Genomic DNA, 17,402 nt, shown 5'->3' with positions numbered 1-17,402 from the left:
AGACCAACGTAACAAGGCACTTATGAAGTCAGGAAAGGGCATTTAAATTTCGAAGAAGAAAACTTTATTTTTAATTGAATGTTCAATTTGATATAGTTAATGAAGTTTTATGGTCATGGTTGATGGTCATGGAATTATTTTGAGGGCCTTTGGATTGAAATTTGTCATTGTATACTAGAAAAAAAGTTGCAGTGCTTGGTGTACAAAAAGTCCAACGTAACAAGGCACTTATGAAGTCAGGAAAGGGCACTTAAATTTCGAAGAAGAAAACTTTATTTTTAATTGAATGTTCAATTTGATATAGTTAATGAAGTTTTATGGTCATGGTTGATGGTCATGGAATTATTTTGAGGGCCTTTGGATTCAAATTTGTCATTGTATACTAGAAAAAAAGCTGCAGTGCTTGGTGTACAAAAAGTCCAACGTAACAAGGCACTTATGAAGTCGGGAAAGGGCACTTAAATTTCGAAGAAGAAAACTTTATTTTTAATTGAATGTTGAATTTGATATAATTAATGTTGAATTTGATATAATTAATGAAGTTTTATGGTGATGATTGATGGTCATGGAAATTTGTATGGCCTTTGCATTAAAATTTGTCATTGTATACTAGAAAAAAAGCTGCAGTGCTTGGTGTACAAAAAGTCCAACGTAACAAGGCACTTATGAAGTCAGGAAAGAGCACTTAAATTTCGAAGAAGAAAACTTTATTTTTAATTGAATGTTCAATTTGATATAGTTAATGAAGTTTTATGGTCATGGTTGATGGTCATGGAATTATTTTGAGGGCCTTTGGATTGAAATTTGTCATTGTATACTAGAAAAAAAGCTGCAGTGGTTGGTGTACAAAAAGTCCAACGTAACAAGGCACTTATGAAGTCAGGAAAGGGCACTTAAATTTCGGAGAAGAAAACTTTATTTTTAATTGAATGTTCAATTTGATATAGTTAATGAAGTTTTATGGTCATGGTTGATGGTCATGGAATTATTTTGAGGGCCTTTGGATTCAAATTTGTCATTGTATACTAGAAAAAAAGCTGCAGTGCTTGGTGTACAAAAAGTCCAACGTAACAAGGCACTTATGAAGTCAGGAAAGGGCACTTAAATTTCGAAGAAGAAAACTTTATTTTTAATTGAATGTTCAATTTGATATAGTTAATGAAGTTTTATAGTCATGGTTGATGGTCATGGAATTATTTTGAGGGCCTTTGGATTGTGTCCAAATTTAACATTATATACTACAAAAACACTTGCAGTACTAGGTGTACAAAAACTTGAACGCAAAAAGACAGTTATGAAGTCAGAAGAGGACACTTAAATCCCCAAGCAGAAAACTTTATTTTTAGGTCAATGTTCAATTTGGTATAGTTAATGAAGTTTTATGGTGATGAGTGATGGTCATGGAATTATTTTGAGGGCCTTTGGATTGTGTCCAAATTTAACATTATATACTACAAAAACACTTGTAGTACTAGGTGTACAAAAACTTGAACGCAAAAAGGCAGTTATGAAGTCAGAAGAGGACACTTAAATCTCCAACCACAAAACTTTATTTTTAAGTCAATGTTCAATTTGTTATACTTAATGAAGTTTTATGGTGATGAGTGATGGTCATGAAATTATTTTGAGGGCCTTTGGATTGTGTCCAAATTGAAGATTATATACTACAAAAACACTTGCAGTACTAGGTGTACAAAAACTTGAACGCAAAAAGGCAGTTATGAAGTCAGAAGAGGACACTTAAATCTCCAACCACAAAACTTTATTTTTAAGTCAATGTTCAATTTGGTATACTTAATGAAGTTTTATGGTGATGAGTGATGGTCATGAAATTATTTTGAGGGCCTTTGGATTGTGTCCAAATTTAACATTATATACTACAAAAACACTTGCAGTACTAGGTGATAAGGTCATGCATTTGAAAGGAAATAACTTCATAAAATGCACCATATGCCTTTCTGCACTAAGATGTTATCTTTTACAAAAATGTTGAAGAACAAACATATTGAATCCAATGAAGGCAAAGCCTGCACGAATTACACAATTCTGGTTTTGTTGTTCATTGCAAAAAACATCAAATGTCATTCACAAACAACAACCACAAAGCTGACAATGTGTTTGTGAATGTCATCGGAGTTGAATGTGGAGAGTGTCTTATCCACCAAAAAATGTGATATTAATCTAATTCACCATAATTGCGACGATGATGGAGACATTTGACTGTGGAACTCATTGCTTTGAACCGAGGTTAACAAGGACATGAAACCTGAATTGGGAACACTCGCATTCTGCATAATATTTAAAATACAGTCAGCCAACGTCAGTACAAGTATTAATTTGCAGTGCAACTTAGTGAATGTTATGTATACAAACCCATTTAGGAGTGTTTGTTCCTTGACTATCACAATGTTGGTTATCATCACAGACATCAACATCCACAGGCGCCTACAAATTAGTTGCATGTTGTTAGTGGTATACTTAAATAATTGGTTGCACTTAATAAGCACAAATGACTTACATAGGTGTTGTAGTCTGTTTTTAAATTTGGATAAGCAGACTTTTTTTTCTTGGCAACCTTCTCCACGGCTGATTTCATCCTTGCAACACGTGGCCGCCCCTTTCTCTTCACAGCAACGGGACTCCGCACTGTTGTGTTAATTTGCCCACCGGGTGTGGGGCAGTTGATTTGGATCTGCATAACCCCAGAACAGTGGCTACTGCTGTTGCGCAAGGACTTCAATTGATTAAACAAAATTTCAATGGCAGACTCAGTTTCGCATGCGACATCCGCAAGTTCAAAGAATTCTTTGCACAGCGCTTGGTACCTTACCATTTGCGGATCGTCACTTTTGTTGTTGTAAGCGGCTCTCATTGAAGAGTATCTCCTTCGAATCAGTTTACTCCACCTTGGAATTATGTATCTTGAGTGTACAGTTTTGACTTCTTCTTGGGCTAAAACTACCAAACAGTGGCGGCACAATATCCCGCGAAACTCAAACAACAAGCACGTGCAAGTGATTGTTTGAGTGTGGGAATTGTAAATAACTTTATGGTACTTGTTTGCACGATCACCATCCCATAAACACTCTTGCAACACAATGTAATTGGAGACAAAGTCGTCGACATCTACATTTTTTATTACACAATTCATTTTGGATCTAAACTCCTTTTGGATCTCCTCAAACTTTGCATTTGTGTAATTTTCATGAAACTGGCGCTCTATCAAGGAATGAGTGGCGCAAGGAATAATTGTGTTCATTGAGGCAAAATCAGCTTCACATTCCTTTTCCGCTTTGTGTTTTAGTGCATTATTATATTGCACAACAAAATGATGCAATGTGGTTGTGGAATTGATAAAACCATCAAAGAAAGCATTCAGGCCCTCACTTCGCTGTGTAGTTGACATTCCTGCCCAAAAATTACTTTTCAAGTACGTCGGCACCCATCTATATCTGTCTTCATATAGTGTTCCTAGCCATTCATTGTTTTGTAATTCATATTTCATCAAGAATTCACTCCAACCACTTTCAAAGTCAAGAACATTAACACTCTCGTATACCAATTTCTTCAATTCGCACTTAATTCTTTTATATTGGGAGTACCCTTGCAGCTTCTCCGGAATTTTTTTCATTATGTGCCAAAGGCACCATCTATGCCTTGTATGTTGGAAAACAATTTCAATTACGTTTTGCAAGGCTTTGGATTGATCCGTGACAATTCCCTCAGGTGACCTGTTGGACATGCATCGACGCCAACTCTGAAATAGCCAAACAAAGGTGGATGTATCTTCTGATGACAACAGTCCACATCCTAATAATATTGATTGCCCATGGTGATTAATACCGACAAAAGGTGCAAATGGCATATCGTACTTGTTGGTCAAATACGTTGTGTCGAAAGATATAACATCTCCAAATTCTTGGCATGCTGCACGACTACGCGCATCAAGCCAAAAAACGTTTGAGATGCGATCATCGGAATCCAAGTCAATGTCATAGTAGAAGTCATTGTTCAATTGTTGCATGTTTGAGAAGTGTGTTATGAGAGCCTGCGCATCACCATCCTTGCACAATCTCCTGCGTTGCTTTTCGATGTAATTCCTTACATCACGCTCAACAAATGGAACATTTTCAAACCCACCTGCTTCACAAACTAATGATTGGAAACTCTTGTTAATGCGCACTCCGGCTTCATCATTCATATCTAGTGTCCTCTTGACTTGCATGCTTATTTTTTTGTTTCCCCGTATCAACCTGGACTTTTTTGGACTAAGGTCATGGTTGTGGACATTGTTAACGTGGCGTATATACCACTGCCCTTCCTTCTTCACACCGCTAATTCTGGCAGGACATTCTTTTCTCTGTGACGGGAGACTTTTTACTTCTGAAGGAACTGCGACATGACACTTACCTTCACGACTACAAACTAACCTTATGAAGCATAACTCATTGTCTTCTCCTTTTGATGAACTTCTTATTCTGACACCGAACTCACATTTAATAGCGTATGTCCTGTAGGATTGCTTCAGTTGGTCTACATTATCAAAAGTCATGCCAACTTCAGGAACTTCTTCGTTAATTTTGTCATGGATACCTTTAATAATATCTTCGCATGGGTTATTCACATGAGTTTCTTCAAATAAAGAAATGTCTTCCAAAGATATCGCGTTACCATCATCCAATGTAGTGAAGACATTGACCCTGTTAGTATTACTTAAATAAAAATTAGTGAACATAGTAAAAGTCAGCTAAGCATACAGTAACAATGCACATCGCATAACAACGTTTCTTTGGAAATCACTTTTTTCTACATTTCATGTTCAGGTTCACCAATAAAGTTATGATTTTTATCAGTTTTTATTTAGGTCTAAGCTGGTAAACGTAAAAAAAATGACAATAGTTATTAAAGTAATAAATGAACAAATAACCTTTCCGCAACAATATCATCAATTACTCCTTGCTGGGTAGATGTGCATTTATGTGCATCTTCGCCAATCGGGTTGTTGGAATCATTCATGTCTGATGGAGAATGAAGCATTGGTGGAACAATACTTTGATATACTTCGGGCAAAGAAACAGAGACAGGAGGTAGGTGGGAAATAAAGGTGGTGGATAACTTAACTTCTGCAATAAGTTAATGAAGGGCAATATTGTCTTTTACAACATATAATGTTTTTTTAAAAATAAAATATTATGCCTACAAATACAACAAAGTAATACACTACATGCAGTGTCGAAGGTTTGAGTTCTACCCACATATAGGTTCTTTGGAAAATACCAGATTTACATAGCTACTTGTTGGAAAAATCATTTAACATACATTTTCTTTGGCTTTTGTATTAGCAGATCGTTGTGGGAATGAAATTATTGGACGCAATGGAAGACTTGCAAACTATTGATGCTTGGCAAGATATTTCAAACTCTTATTTGGCAGCCATTTACTCAAACGGACAAATGAAACAATGCGAAGATGGTGTTCATTTCGAAGGTCCTACGCCAACTCTATTCCGAATTCCATACAACAGCACATTATGGAGTTTGAAGGAAAAAGTATGTCGGTCTTTGGACATACCACATGGTAGCAACATTAACAAGTTATGTTACCGGAAACCAACGATGACTGAAAAAGGGACTATAATTTATAGTGCTGCTTACTTAACAAGTGATGAGGAAGTTATCGCAATGATAATGAGTAAGCCCACATTTCCCATTAACACCATTATTGAACTTTTTGTGTCCTTAACAAGGTCACCAGATGAAATACTTCGACTGTTGCATAGGACACCACATTGTTCTTCATCAAAGGTTGAAGACAAACAGCGTACTAGGATGATAATATACTTTGGCGGACATCTGAAGTGGGCAACAATTCTGGAGTGCCCATATGGACACGGTCTAAAGTTCAGATCCAATGCAGCGGTGTACATGTTCATCTCTCATGACTGCACATTCAGTCACCTATTGGATAAAATCACACATGGAATTGGGTGCGGAGATCGGAAAGAATTGACTGAGATTAACTACCGTCGCGCGATTAAAGTGGTCAACAATTGCTTGTTTCATGACATAGTTCAAATCAAATGTGATAGCGATGTTGTCCAAATGATTCAAAGGTGGAAGGATGTCCAGCGTTTAAGTAAACATGTCATTCGTCCACGCACTTGTACTGACATAGAACTGTTCATACAAACAAGAGACATACGTCCACCAACTCCACAAGAATATTTCGCAGATATCCAACCATGGTTGTATAAGAATGCTAGAGGCGGATTATCACGAAGAAGCAGATTGGATTATCTATAGTTAGTTCAGTACTTAGTTGCATATTCACTTTTGTAACAACACAACACTATGTCCGTCCAAGTTGTGGTCTTTGTGATGTTAAACATTACGGGCATTTAAAACCTTAATTGATTTACATTAAATAATTAATATTGCATAATGCCACCGTTTCCCTTTCTATTTCAACCATTTCAATATTATGGACATTAAATATTTCAACCATTTCAATATTTCAACCGTTTGCGTCATAATGACATTAAATATTATGGACAACCGTTTTGTTGAACGTTATCAACTTCCACCTAAAAATTATAAATGCGGTCAAACGTTTCAATTGTTCAAATGCTCCTTAAAGGGTCTATTTAATGTGTTTCGTCATGGCAGTGGGGAATTGAAGTGGTCCTGACGCACATTGCGGGAAGTCATCTCCTTACCTCTTTGTGTTTGAAGATTGCGTTTGGACCCACATTGTTGTTCAAATATGGCAAGTAGGGGCAGCGGCTACAACAACGATATATTGTGGACATTCAACACAATTCACATCGCCAATTTGGTGAGTACAATTGTGGAACAATATTATTACGTTTTTTATCATTATTAATGTCTGTCCAATTGTCATGACTGATGTTTGCTGAAATTAGAGCGTTGCGTATATTGATCGCCATTTTGCGGTGGCCTTCGAGGATGAACTTCTTGAGGATTGGGAGTTGGTCGACAGCAAAGGCCAAATACACTTCGTTACCTATAACAAGGACGTCGATCATCCCAGAATCACTCATGGCTGGATGGACATTCGAAGAGATTTTCACATTTTCGGTGATTGTGATGTCCAGTTCAGCTACACTGGGAATAGCCGTTTTCAGATCACCGTGTTTGCAGGGACATGTAGTCAACTTAGCATGCAGAGGTATTTGCGCCATGTCGCCACAGAGTTTAATGACACAATATTTTGTGTTAGGTTGACCCAATATCAAACTCGAGGATCTCATCTGGTATATGTGAAGTTTTAAATATTCATTAACCACACGTGAACCTAACATAAATTAGGATACCTAATACTTCTTTTTTAAATGTTTGCCATTCAGGACCTAAACGCCAAATTTGCTAACTTGATAAGGAGCAAGCATATCAATGAAGTCGTTCTTAGTGGCCCCAATACTACGGTAGTTTGCAAACTTCTTATTTCAGATTCACCCCGCTCGACGAAGATAGGGAAGGGTTGGAAGGAATTTTGCAATCAACATCAATTAAAAGAAGGGGATCGTGTGCTCTTTCAAGTGGATCACGCTGATGCTGATGAATTCATTACAGTCTTTGTCAACAAATGTTTGTGTGACGACTAATTATGATCTTCAAACAATTTCATGATATGTAATAAAAGTTAAGCTTTTCATAAAAATCTGATATTTATGTTTTCTACGTCTCGAATAAACTGTCCTTTTGTGTTTCCATAACTGCCTTTTTATGTTGAACTTTTTGTACATGTACATGCAGTATTGGAACTCATTTTACAATGTATTATTACTTCAAATATGCTTTCCACACAATCCAATGGTCATCCAAGTAATTCCATCACCATGAATCATCAACAAACCACCTAAATAAGTAATTGGAATTCAAGATTCACTTCAAAACGAACTTTTCTGCGTCTCGAATTAACTGTCCTTTTGTGTTTCCATAACTGCCTTTTTACGTTGTACTTTTTGTACATGCAGTGCTGCAACTCATTGTACAATGTATTATTACTTCAAATATGCTTTCGACACAATGGAATGGTCATCCAAGTAATTCCATCACCATGAACCATCAACAAACCACCTAAATAAGTAATTGGAATTCAAGATTCACTTAAAAAGGAAGTTTTCTGCGTTTCGAATTAATTGTCCTGTTGTGTGTCCATAACTGCCTTTTTACATTCAACTTTTTGTACATGCACTACTGCAACTGATTTTACAGTGTATTATTACTTCAAATATGGTTTCCACACAATGGAATGCTCATCCAGATATTTCCACCACCGTGAAACATCACCAAACCACCTAAATAAGTAATTGCAATTGAAGATTCACTTAAAAAGGAAGTTTTCTGCGTTTCGAATTAACTGTTCTGTTGTGTGTCCATAACTGCCTTTTTACATTCAACTTTTTGTACATGCACTACTGCAACTGATTTTACAGTGTATTATTACTTCAAATATGGTTTCCACACAATGGAATGGTCATCCAGATATTTCCACCACCGTGAATCATCACCAAACCACCTAAATAAGTTATTGGAATTCAAGATTCACTTAAAAAGGAAGTTTTTTGCGTTTCGAATTAACTGTCCTGTTGTGTGTCCATAACTGCCTTTTTACATTCAACTTTTTGTACATGCACTACTGCAACTGATTTTACAGTGTATTATTACTTCAAATATGGTTTTCACACAATGGAATGCTCATCCAGATATTTCCACCACCGTGAAACATCACCAAACCACCTAAATAAGTAATTGCAATTGAAGATTCACTTAAAAAGGAAGTTTTCTGCGTTTCGAATTAACTGTCCTGTTGTGTGTCCATAACTGCCTTTTTACATTCAACTTTTTGTACATGCACTACTGCAACTGATTTTACAGTGTATTATTACTTCAAATATGGTTTCCACACAATGGAATGGTCATCCAGATATTTCCACCACCGTGAATCATCACCAAACCACCTAAATAAGTTATTGGAATTCAAGATTCACTTAAAAAGGAAGTTTTCTGCGTTTCGAATTAACTGTTCTGTTGTGTGTCCATAACTGCCTTTTTACATTCAACTTTTTGTACATGCACTACTGCCACTGATTTTACAGTGTATTATTACTTCAAATATGGTTTCCACACAATGGAATGGTCATCCAGATATTTCCACCACCGTGAATCATCACCAAACCACCTAAATAAGTTATTGGAATTCAAGATTCACTTAAAAAGGAAGTTTTCTGCGTTTCGAATTAACTTTTTGCACATGCAGTACATAACACCACAAACACTTAACAAAAGTCTTTATTTATTGATTGCACCATAACAGAACAAAAACACAACAAATACAATTCTACACAACTTAATGTTTCATAGGTTTCAATTACATGTCTTGTTACAATTAAACAAATGAAAATGATATTTCATTTCCATCAAACAAAACAAAATACATACATATTGCTGATACTCCAACAACTATTTCGGTATCGTTTTCTTCTTCCGACTATAAACTGCGAACGGAGTTTCGATTAAACGGCTTTTCAACTGTAACCGTGGATCATTCCTCATCCGCACGTACATATCACTGTTGGTTGCATTTCTGTCTTCTGCAGCTTCACTTGGAACATCCACTTCATTCAAATTCACAGGAGAAACAAATTCATCTTTACTTCTATTTTCCCTCTCAGCCAGAGTTGATTTCAATTTAGCAATGGCTCCACCAAGTTCACGAATATCATGTTCTTGCTGCTCAATTACACCCATAAGCTGCTCCTTCTTTTTCATTCCACCACACTCTTTCCTCTTACATTTGTCACGCTCGCCATCACCTTTTGATAAAGCTTCTTTCATAACTAACTCGCTTATTTCTTCCTTAGAAAGACAAAGATCATGCACAATCTGAAATTTAATTTAAAACAAACAACATCAATAAATTGCAAAAACAACTTAAACCACAAACAATGCAGGATAAAATAATAGAAAAGTACCACATTATTTTTCAAACTATTTCTTATGGACACATCTCCAACTTTGTAATCAATCCAACGCAACAACCTTGGAAATTTGGATTCAATAACTGCTCTCTTTCTCTTCACAAACAGGAAGTGATCAAAAGCCCATAGCTACATCATACAATATTACAATTTATTTCAAACAAAGTTAGTCATTCATAACAATAAACCAAAATGCTACACAACACCATATTGGAGAAAAACAAACGAACTTACCTGCAATAAATATACGCATCCGATAACATGGAAGTGTTTTTGATCTGATTGCTTCTTTAAAACAACTGAGGCAGAACTCAAACTACCAACCAAATACGAATAAACCACACCACCCCAGTTATATTTAACAAGACTAGTCAAATCATCTACAATTCCAAAAAGTGAAACAAACACTGCTCCATTTCTATTAGGCAACAGAAACTCAGAAATGCCTAAAAGAATGTACAACCGACAATAATCTTCTACATCAAGACACTCACACTCAGTCAATAGATAATTATAGACCATACTAATTGTTACCTTTTTTTCAGAAAATTTCTTCCTACAAACACTATCAACGCCAACCTCCTCTAAATCAATTCTATCTCCATAAACCCTCAACCCAAGGCCTACACATACATCTAATAACTTAAATGATACAAATTCGGAGTTAATCATGAAACCTCCTCTACTCTCCACCCACACATTACTTAACTCACAAAGAAGGTTTCGACTAATCTTAACTCTTTCATGCAACAAAACAAACCACCAAAATGGTGTTTGTTGAATACATTGTTTTTGCTCCACACTTAACTTCTTGTTCAACAAACCAATATATTGTGTTCTACAATAATGTCTGAAACTAATCTGCAAATAGACATATTAAAAACCATAGGTTAAACTTATTGTACTCAAATATAAATTAACTTACAAATCATCAAAAAATTAATTACCTGACTTATATGACTACAATCTCCAACCTCACAACCTGAACTACCTTCACAACCTTCACTGATGCCACTCATGTCAACTGACCTGCAATTATAATACGCATATTCAAAAACACAAATCCAATTTGCTTTTTCTACCCACCCAATCCTAAATGTCGAAACCAACATCCAACAACACAAATGCACATCCAATTTTGTACCCACCCGACCCTAACTGCCGAAACAATTCGCATTTTTTCTTACATAAAACGGTTCACATTTTCAATTAAATATCCACGACAACATTTACGATTTACAGAGCATCAGTTTGGGGAAGATAATGGGGTTTCATTTCCGCTCAAACATCACATAAATAATGGTTTCATTTGCGGAACAACATCACAAAAATAGGTGTTTCTAATAGGATAGTAAAACATACCACAACACCCTTTAATTTGCAGAACAAGAACACTTCAAATTAGGGCTTCCAATTCGATGCACGAAGCTATGGCAACAATCCGCACTGTCGCCGCACTATCGCCACACTCTCGCCGCACTGTCGCCGCACTCTCGCCGCACTGTCGTCGCACGCCGCAGACGTCGCACTGTCGCCGCACTCTGCCCGCACTCTCGCCTTTAGTATAAACCGCAAACCAAAGTTCTGTTTTTTTAACTTCTCATTTTTCCTCTCTTGCGCGTGTATCACAACCTCACCATTCACTGCAAATTCTCTCACGCGTCTCTGCTACCGCTTGCTTTAAAATGAATAAAATATTCAGTGCCACGTAGGCGGGTAACTTGGGGGTCAAATAAACGGGGCATTGTATCATTATCCTTAACAAAATCTAATTTGATATCAATATGTTTAGTCTACTTGTGATGTACTTGGTTCTTTGACAATTATATGACATAATTGTTATCATTGTAGACTATGATAACCTAGTCATGCACATTTAGCTTCTCAACTATCCTCATTGGCTAAAGTGCTTCTTTTACAACTTTAGTAATGACAATGTACTCAATTTTAGTTGTTAACAAAGTTACACATGAAAATTCAAATATGAATTTAAGTTCTATGTTGAGTAGAGATAAGAAAGTTAAACACCTTATTAGGAACAAGACTTATAAACTGATTGTTTTTTATGTTGAAGGTGATGCCAATCTTTAATGTAGGTTGGACTCATGTATTACTGATGGTGAATCCCCTCTCGAAAGGCCTATCAATAGTATCAAAGTCAGGTGAGTATAATATAGGTAAAGAATCCAATATGTGAGGATTTCTTCTATTGAAAGTCTTTTTGACAATGTTTCAAGCAATCATGTCTCCTTGTTATGATAAAATGATCGTATAAAAAGGTCACCATTGAAGTACTTGTGATTGAAAATGTTTTTGTTCAAAGGAGAGTATATTGATATGGAAGGAACATAAGGGGAAGATTATTGAAAATTCAAGTGAGTTTAAATCTCACATTAAATAAAGATGAAATCTTGTAAGGATCACCGTTACCAAACTCATATACTCAAACATTAAATTAAAGGTCCTTTTGGATTCATATTTTTCTCTTCCTCTCTTGGAGACATAAATAAAAGCATATAAAAAGGTAAAGGCACTTGAAATTGGATATTTTTCATTTGGATTTCACATTTGGTACAAAGCCAATTTATCAATGGCATTGGACATCACTTTTGTCATTACTTTTGTATTTTAAACTTGACCACCAACTTTACTCCTAAAAGGAAAATTAATTTACATTACCGAAACAAAGAAAAATAACCAAATTTTCACTTCTGTGCTAAAAAAAAGATGAGTATTTATTATAATATTCTGCATAACCACTTATTTTTCTGCCCTTTGGTTTAACCTCGAAAGATATGCACATGCTATTCATGTTACATGCACACAATATCCTACTGAGTAAATGTTTTCCCTGCTTCAAAATTTATACCCTATCACTCATGTCATGATCTTTCTACATGTTCGATACACAAAAAGATCAAACAGTGGCAAAATCCAGAAATGAAAAAAGTAAAATAGCAGAAATAAAGAGGGGTTCAGGTTTTCACCAACAATGACTTGCATATAGATATACAACTCTTCAACACTTAGAAATTATGTTAATACAATATAACTTCCATGGTGAATCCTACATATTGTAACATATCCACCATTGTTGTAAAATCTGGTAGTGAATGTGTTGCTTTTATACATGGTTTATCATCAACTAAGTTATAATAGTGATTATGTATCTAGAACATCTTTAACTGAAGCTTTGAATTTCAACAGCCTGCAAATCAAAGTCATTGATTATATTGTAAATACAGATGAAAAAAGTTGAACAAAAATACAATCCAGAAAGTTAAACAAAATTGAACATGAATCTAATACTATGTTAATAGTTAAACAGCAGGGTATCCGCCGAAAAAAAAAAGTCAAACAGGACTAATCTTCAGAAAAATAACATTACGTAACAGTTTTCTGATTTCAGTAGAGTTGGTTAAAAAAGGAGGTTGTTTATGTTCAGAAAATTCTAGTTATAGTTGCAGAATAATGATAGCATTTTTCTGTTTTACATAATTTTGTCTGTTTAAACTATTAATATAACACTTCATTTTAGCTCTTTTTTGAGTAGTCTTAAGAGTACAGGATTAAAACAGGAGTTAAAAGTATACCAATGAAAGAAAAAATAACTAAAAGAACCAACTGAGTAATATAGCCTAGAGAAAATTAAGAGGTTAGGGGCATGCATCTTACCTTTTTGGTTGGACATACTAGGCAGTTTAAATCTGTCAGTGATTTCTAATATAAAAATCACCAAAAACTATCTCATTTAGTGCTTAAAAACAACTTGAGACTTCATAGTTGCAATTGTACTTTGTCAAAAACAATCTCAGTGACAAATATTTCCAAACAATATGAACGCCCGCATGTTGGTTCAAACTACACTAAATCTTGATCACCATTGAATATTCAAAATTGATAACCTAATTAGGACGACAATTTATATACATGTATAAAGTAGGAACCTCATTGCTTTAACCAAAAAGTGTATTACTCTTATAAATGGAAAATTTATCATAGATAAAGGTAAAGGTATTTCTAAGGAATCCAGCAAAACAGTGAGTGGAACCAACACTCATGCCAAAACAACCACTCCCAAAATAAACTCAGCAGTTCTTTCTTAACAGAAAGGGGCAAACTTAGAAACTACACACAAACGAAGCCAAAAAACGAAAAAAAATATATATATATTCAAATGAAAAGTTACATTTCAGAAATTAGATATAAAGGGGAGATGAAAAGAAAGAAAACTTAGATGGACAACTTACATTTAAAAGAATGTCCTTAACAGAAAGACTTAAAACATATGCATAGAACCGTTCTTAGTGAACAAAAACATGGGGACACAAGCAAAAGTGCTATTTATGAAAAATGCAATAATATTTTTAGATAACAAGAGACCAAAATGCAATGAAATTGCAACATAATTTCAGAAACAAATACCTTCAAATGATGAGAAAGCATAAGAAACTCTGTCAGTACTTCTTACAACTTATGAATCATTTATCTGACAAAAAATCCAGTAGCTACACTTAACATTCAAGAACTTTCTAATAATCTGCTGATAAACACATACAATCAGACTGGCTGTTCAGTAAAACGGTGCCTGGTGTCATAGAACCACCGCCAAAATGTTAGCAATAATAGCAACAGAAAGTAGTAGAGCTGTGCAAGAATTATTAAACAGGAGTCCATTTATAGCTGAAAAATTACATAAGCAAATAAAATACATGTCTTATTGACTCATTCAGTCAGAAAACTGGAATTCAAACTATCGTGTGATTTTACTAAATTTTCTTAACAATTATTATACACTGCCACCAATCAGCAAATGCTCTATCAGTCATGAATGCTACATTTCTAAAACTACAACAATTACATTCAGGAAAAAAAGAATAAAAGAGAATATGATGTATCTGGTTTTCTTGGCATTAATCTCCACCAACAACAAAACTTCCTCAATGCAGGCAGGAAACAAGGTTCCTACTTCCTCCTAATATGGTATCATCCTTGACTCATGAAACACGGTGATCGCACAACGAAAGAAAAACGCTAAGGAACAATCACAAGAATCATAACGAACAAGAATTCAAAGACATTATCACATGGTTAAAAGAATCAGTCACTCATCAGCTTTCTTCACATCAGAATAGTAATTCAAGTACCACCGCACAAATTTCTTCAAACCACTATGCAGATCTGTGGTCGGCTTATACCCAAGCTCTCTCTGCGCGTAGCTAATGTTGGCATGTGTAAACTGAACATCACCATTCCGTGGCAACCTCATTATGTTCCTCTTTGCCTTAGCCTTCAGAAGCCTCTCCAAAATGCCCACAAGATCACTAACCGGCACCGGTGAAGTATTTCCCAAATTGAACACCCTCAACTGTGCAGGCCCCCTTTTCTTCCCCCCACTCCCTGTGCTTTTTTCTGCAGTATCCAGAGCCCCTAAACAACCCCTCACAATATCATCAATGTAAGTAAAATCCCTAGCAACGGTGCCATGATTGGCAGCCTCAAATATAGGTATCACCTTCCCCTTCAGAATATCCCTTGTGAAGAAGAAGTAAGCCATATCAGGCCTACCCCAAGGGCCATAAACAGTGAAGAACCTCAAGCCAGTCAATGAAAGACCATAGATATGGTTATAAGTGTGAGCAATCTCCTCACCAGCCTTCTTAGTGGCAGCATACAAACTAGCAGGCTGATCAGTCCTATCCCTCTCAGAGAATGGAACCTTAGTGTTGAGTCCATAAACTGAGCTACTAGATGCCCAAACAATAGCAGGCTGTGGATTCACACTCTTACAAACCTCAAGCAAATTCACAAAACCAGCAATGTTGCTATGCACATAAGAGCCAGGATTCTCCATGGCATACCTCACACCAGCCTGAGCAGCCAAGTGCATAACATGAGTGAAAGGAACAACCTCAAAAAGCTTCCTCAAGAGTGCTTCATCATTGATATCACCCTCGACTATGTACACTCCAGTGCGCTCCAAGAGCAACTGGCGCGCACGTTTCAGTGAAGGGTCGTAGTAGTCATTGAAATTGTCAATTCCCAGAACCCCATCACCGCGGCGTTTCAGAGCCGCAGAAACGTGGGTGCCGACAAAGCCGGCGGCTCCGGTGACCAAAACGGCAAACCCATTTCGGGACCGGACCCGGGCAGAGGCTCGGACCCGTTTCTCCCAGACGGGTCCGCCCCAGTTGTAGGTCCTCAGTGACCTCCGTGAGAGGTCCACCGGAACCGGCGTCGACGCCGGCGACCGGAAAAAGAAGATCAAGATCGCGCCCAAAAACACGAAGGACCACACGGCGAGCTTCGCCAGCGAGGTGTGCCACCGCACACGATTAAAGTACGTGGCTTTCTCCATCTTGAACTTCCCTGGAGTCGAAGGGGCACTGTCTATGTGTGACATTTGCTTCAGTTGGGACTTTCGATAGGGGAAATCTAGGATTTTGAAAGGTGCCCACGATTTCTCGTCCTCAGGTTCGACGAATTGCGAGGTCGATTTTGGTTTCTGGGATTGGATTTGAGGTTCCCAAAATTGTTGGGTTTCTAGGGTTTTCTGGTAGTGTTATAACGGTGACGATGATATATGGATTGGTTTGGCCGTGTTTGTTTCAGAGATGGGAAAGTTATGGAGAAAACAGGAAAAAAAACAAAAGGGTGGTTTGGTGAGTTGTTTTTTTTTTTTTTTTTCCTTTTTAAAAACAAAAGAGAAAAAAGAAATATTTGTATGTGGGAAATGGGAATCTTCTAGTTTCTTGGAGGAATGGGTTGGAGGTGCTGCCTCTCTTTTGGGTTCATAGTTTTACTCAAAAAAAAAAATAGTTTCAAAATTTAGAGAAGAATGTTAAAATTCATCATCAAAGACACAGATGGGTAGGAATATTTTGAGGAAGATGGTGTTTGAGTGTCTTTTTTTTTGTGTTAGTGTTTCCTCCCTTTGTCTATGAAAGCACAAAAGGTGTTTATTGGAGAAATGCAATGCAAGTGGGTGGGTTGTAAAAGATGCAAAATGCTAATTTGATTGGCTGGAGATCCTTGAATTTGGGGAGGTTTTAAAATAGATTTGTAGAAGCTCTTTGTTTGAGGATATTTTTGTGTGGAGGAAACTTCCTTTGGAGGAGAAGGGTTTTCAAGTGTGAAATTTATCAAGGGGACATAATAATAATGGGTGGTTTGTTGAATTGTGCAAATCCAATGGATGAGATCTTTAGAGGCTTTTTGCTATTAAAGGGTAGATGTGTGAGATTCGTGTAAACTTGAATGTTAATAGTTTTAATTCAAATATTTGAGGCAAAAAAGGATTGGGATGAAAGGGTTTAATTATAGAGCTAACACCACAATTAATGATTTCTAAAGTTAGAAAAATCTCAATTTAAGTTGTTAGATAGTCAAAACCCAAAAC

General features: G+C 36.3%; 2 protein-coding genes across 2 annotated transcripts; both read right to left on the bottom strand.

Annotated features, from left to right (window-relative positions):
* Nucleotides 1–2,186: 2,186 nt before the first annotated feature.
* Nucleotides 2,187–5,016, bottom strand: LOC114165528 (protein FAR1-RELATED SEQUENCE 5-like). The gene is made up of 4 exons (XM_028050130.1): nt 4,928–5,016; nt 2,519–4,700; nt 2,374–2,445; nt 2,187–2,288 (listed from the first exon to the last, which is right to left on the bottom strand). The coding sequence occupies exons 1-4, from the start codon at nt 5,014–5,016 to the stop codon at nt 2,187–2,189; spliced, it is 2,445 nt and encodes an 814-aa protein (XP_027905931.1).
* A 9,645-nt stretch (nt 5,017–14,661) lies between these two features.
* On the bottom strand, nt 14,662–17,095 carry LOC114167147 (UDP-glucuronate 4-epimerase 3). The gene has a single exon (XM_028052124.1). It carries the CDS (start codon nt 16,404–16,406, stop codon nt 15,108–15,110), a length of 1,299 nt encoding a protein of 432 aa, XP_027907925.1. The 5' UTR covers nt 16,407–17,095; the 3' UTR covers nt 14,662–15,107.
* Nucleotides 17,096–17,402: the final 307 nt, after the last annotated feature.

The sequence above is a fragment of the Vigna unguiculata genome, chromosome 10, assembly GCF_004118075.2.
Source record: "Vigna unguiculata cultivar IT97K-499-35 chromosome 10, ASM411807v1, whole genome shotgun sequence".
In the NCBI taxonomy this organism is placed as follows: Eukaryota; Viridiplantae; Streptophyta; class Magnoliopsida; order Fabales; family Fabaceae; genus Vigna; species Vigna unguiculata.
This window is presented reverse-complemented; position numbering and strand designations above follow the sequence as displayed.

What these genes read in the sequence shown, in the direction of transcription:
- LOC114165528 (XM_028050130.1), bottom strand. Translation starts at nt 5,016, where the DNA reads ATGAATGATTCCAACAACCCGATTGGCGAAGATGCACATAAATGCACA. An exon ending in GATGATATTGTTGCGGAAAG is followed by an intron (nt 4,701 to 4,927) that starts GTTATTTGTTCA and finishes TAATACTAACAG; the next exon opens with GGTCAATGTCTTCACTACAT. An exon ending in AAACAGACTACAACACCTAT is followed by an intron (nt 2,446 to 2,518) that starts GTAAGTCATTTG and finishes ACTAATTTGTAG; the next exon opens with GCGCCTGTGGATGTTGATGT.
- LOC114167147 (XM_028052124.1), bottom strand. Translation starts at nt 16,406, where the DNA reads ATGTCACACATAGACAGTGCCCCTTCGACTCCAGGGAAGTTCAAGATG.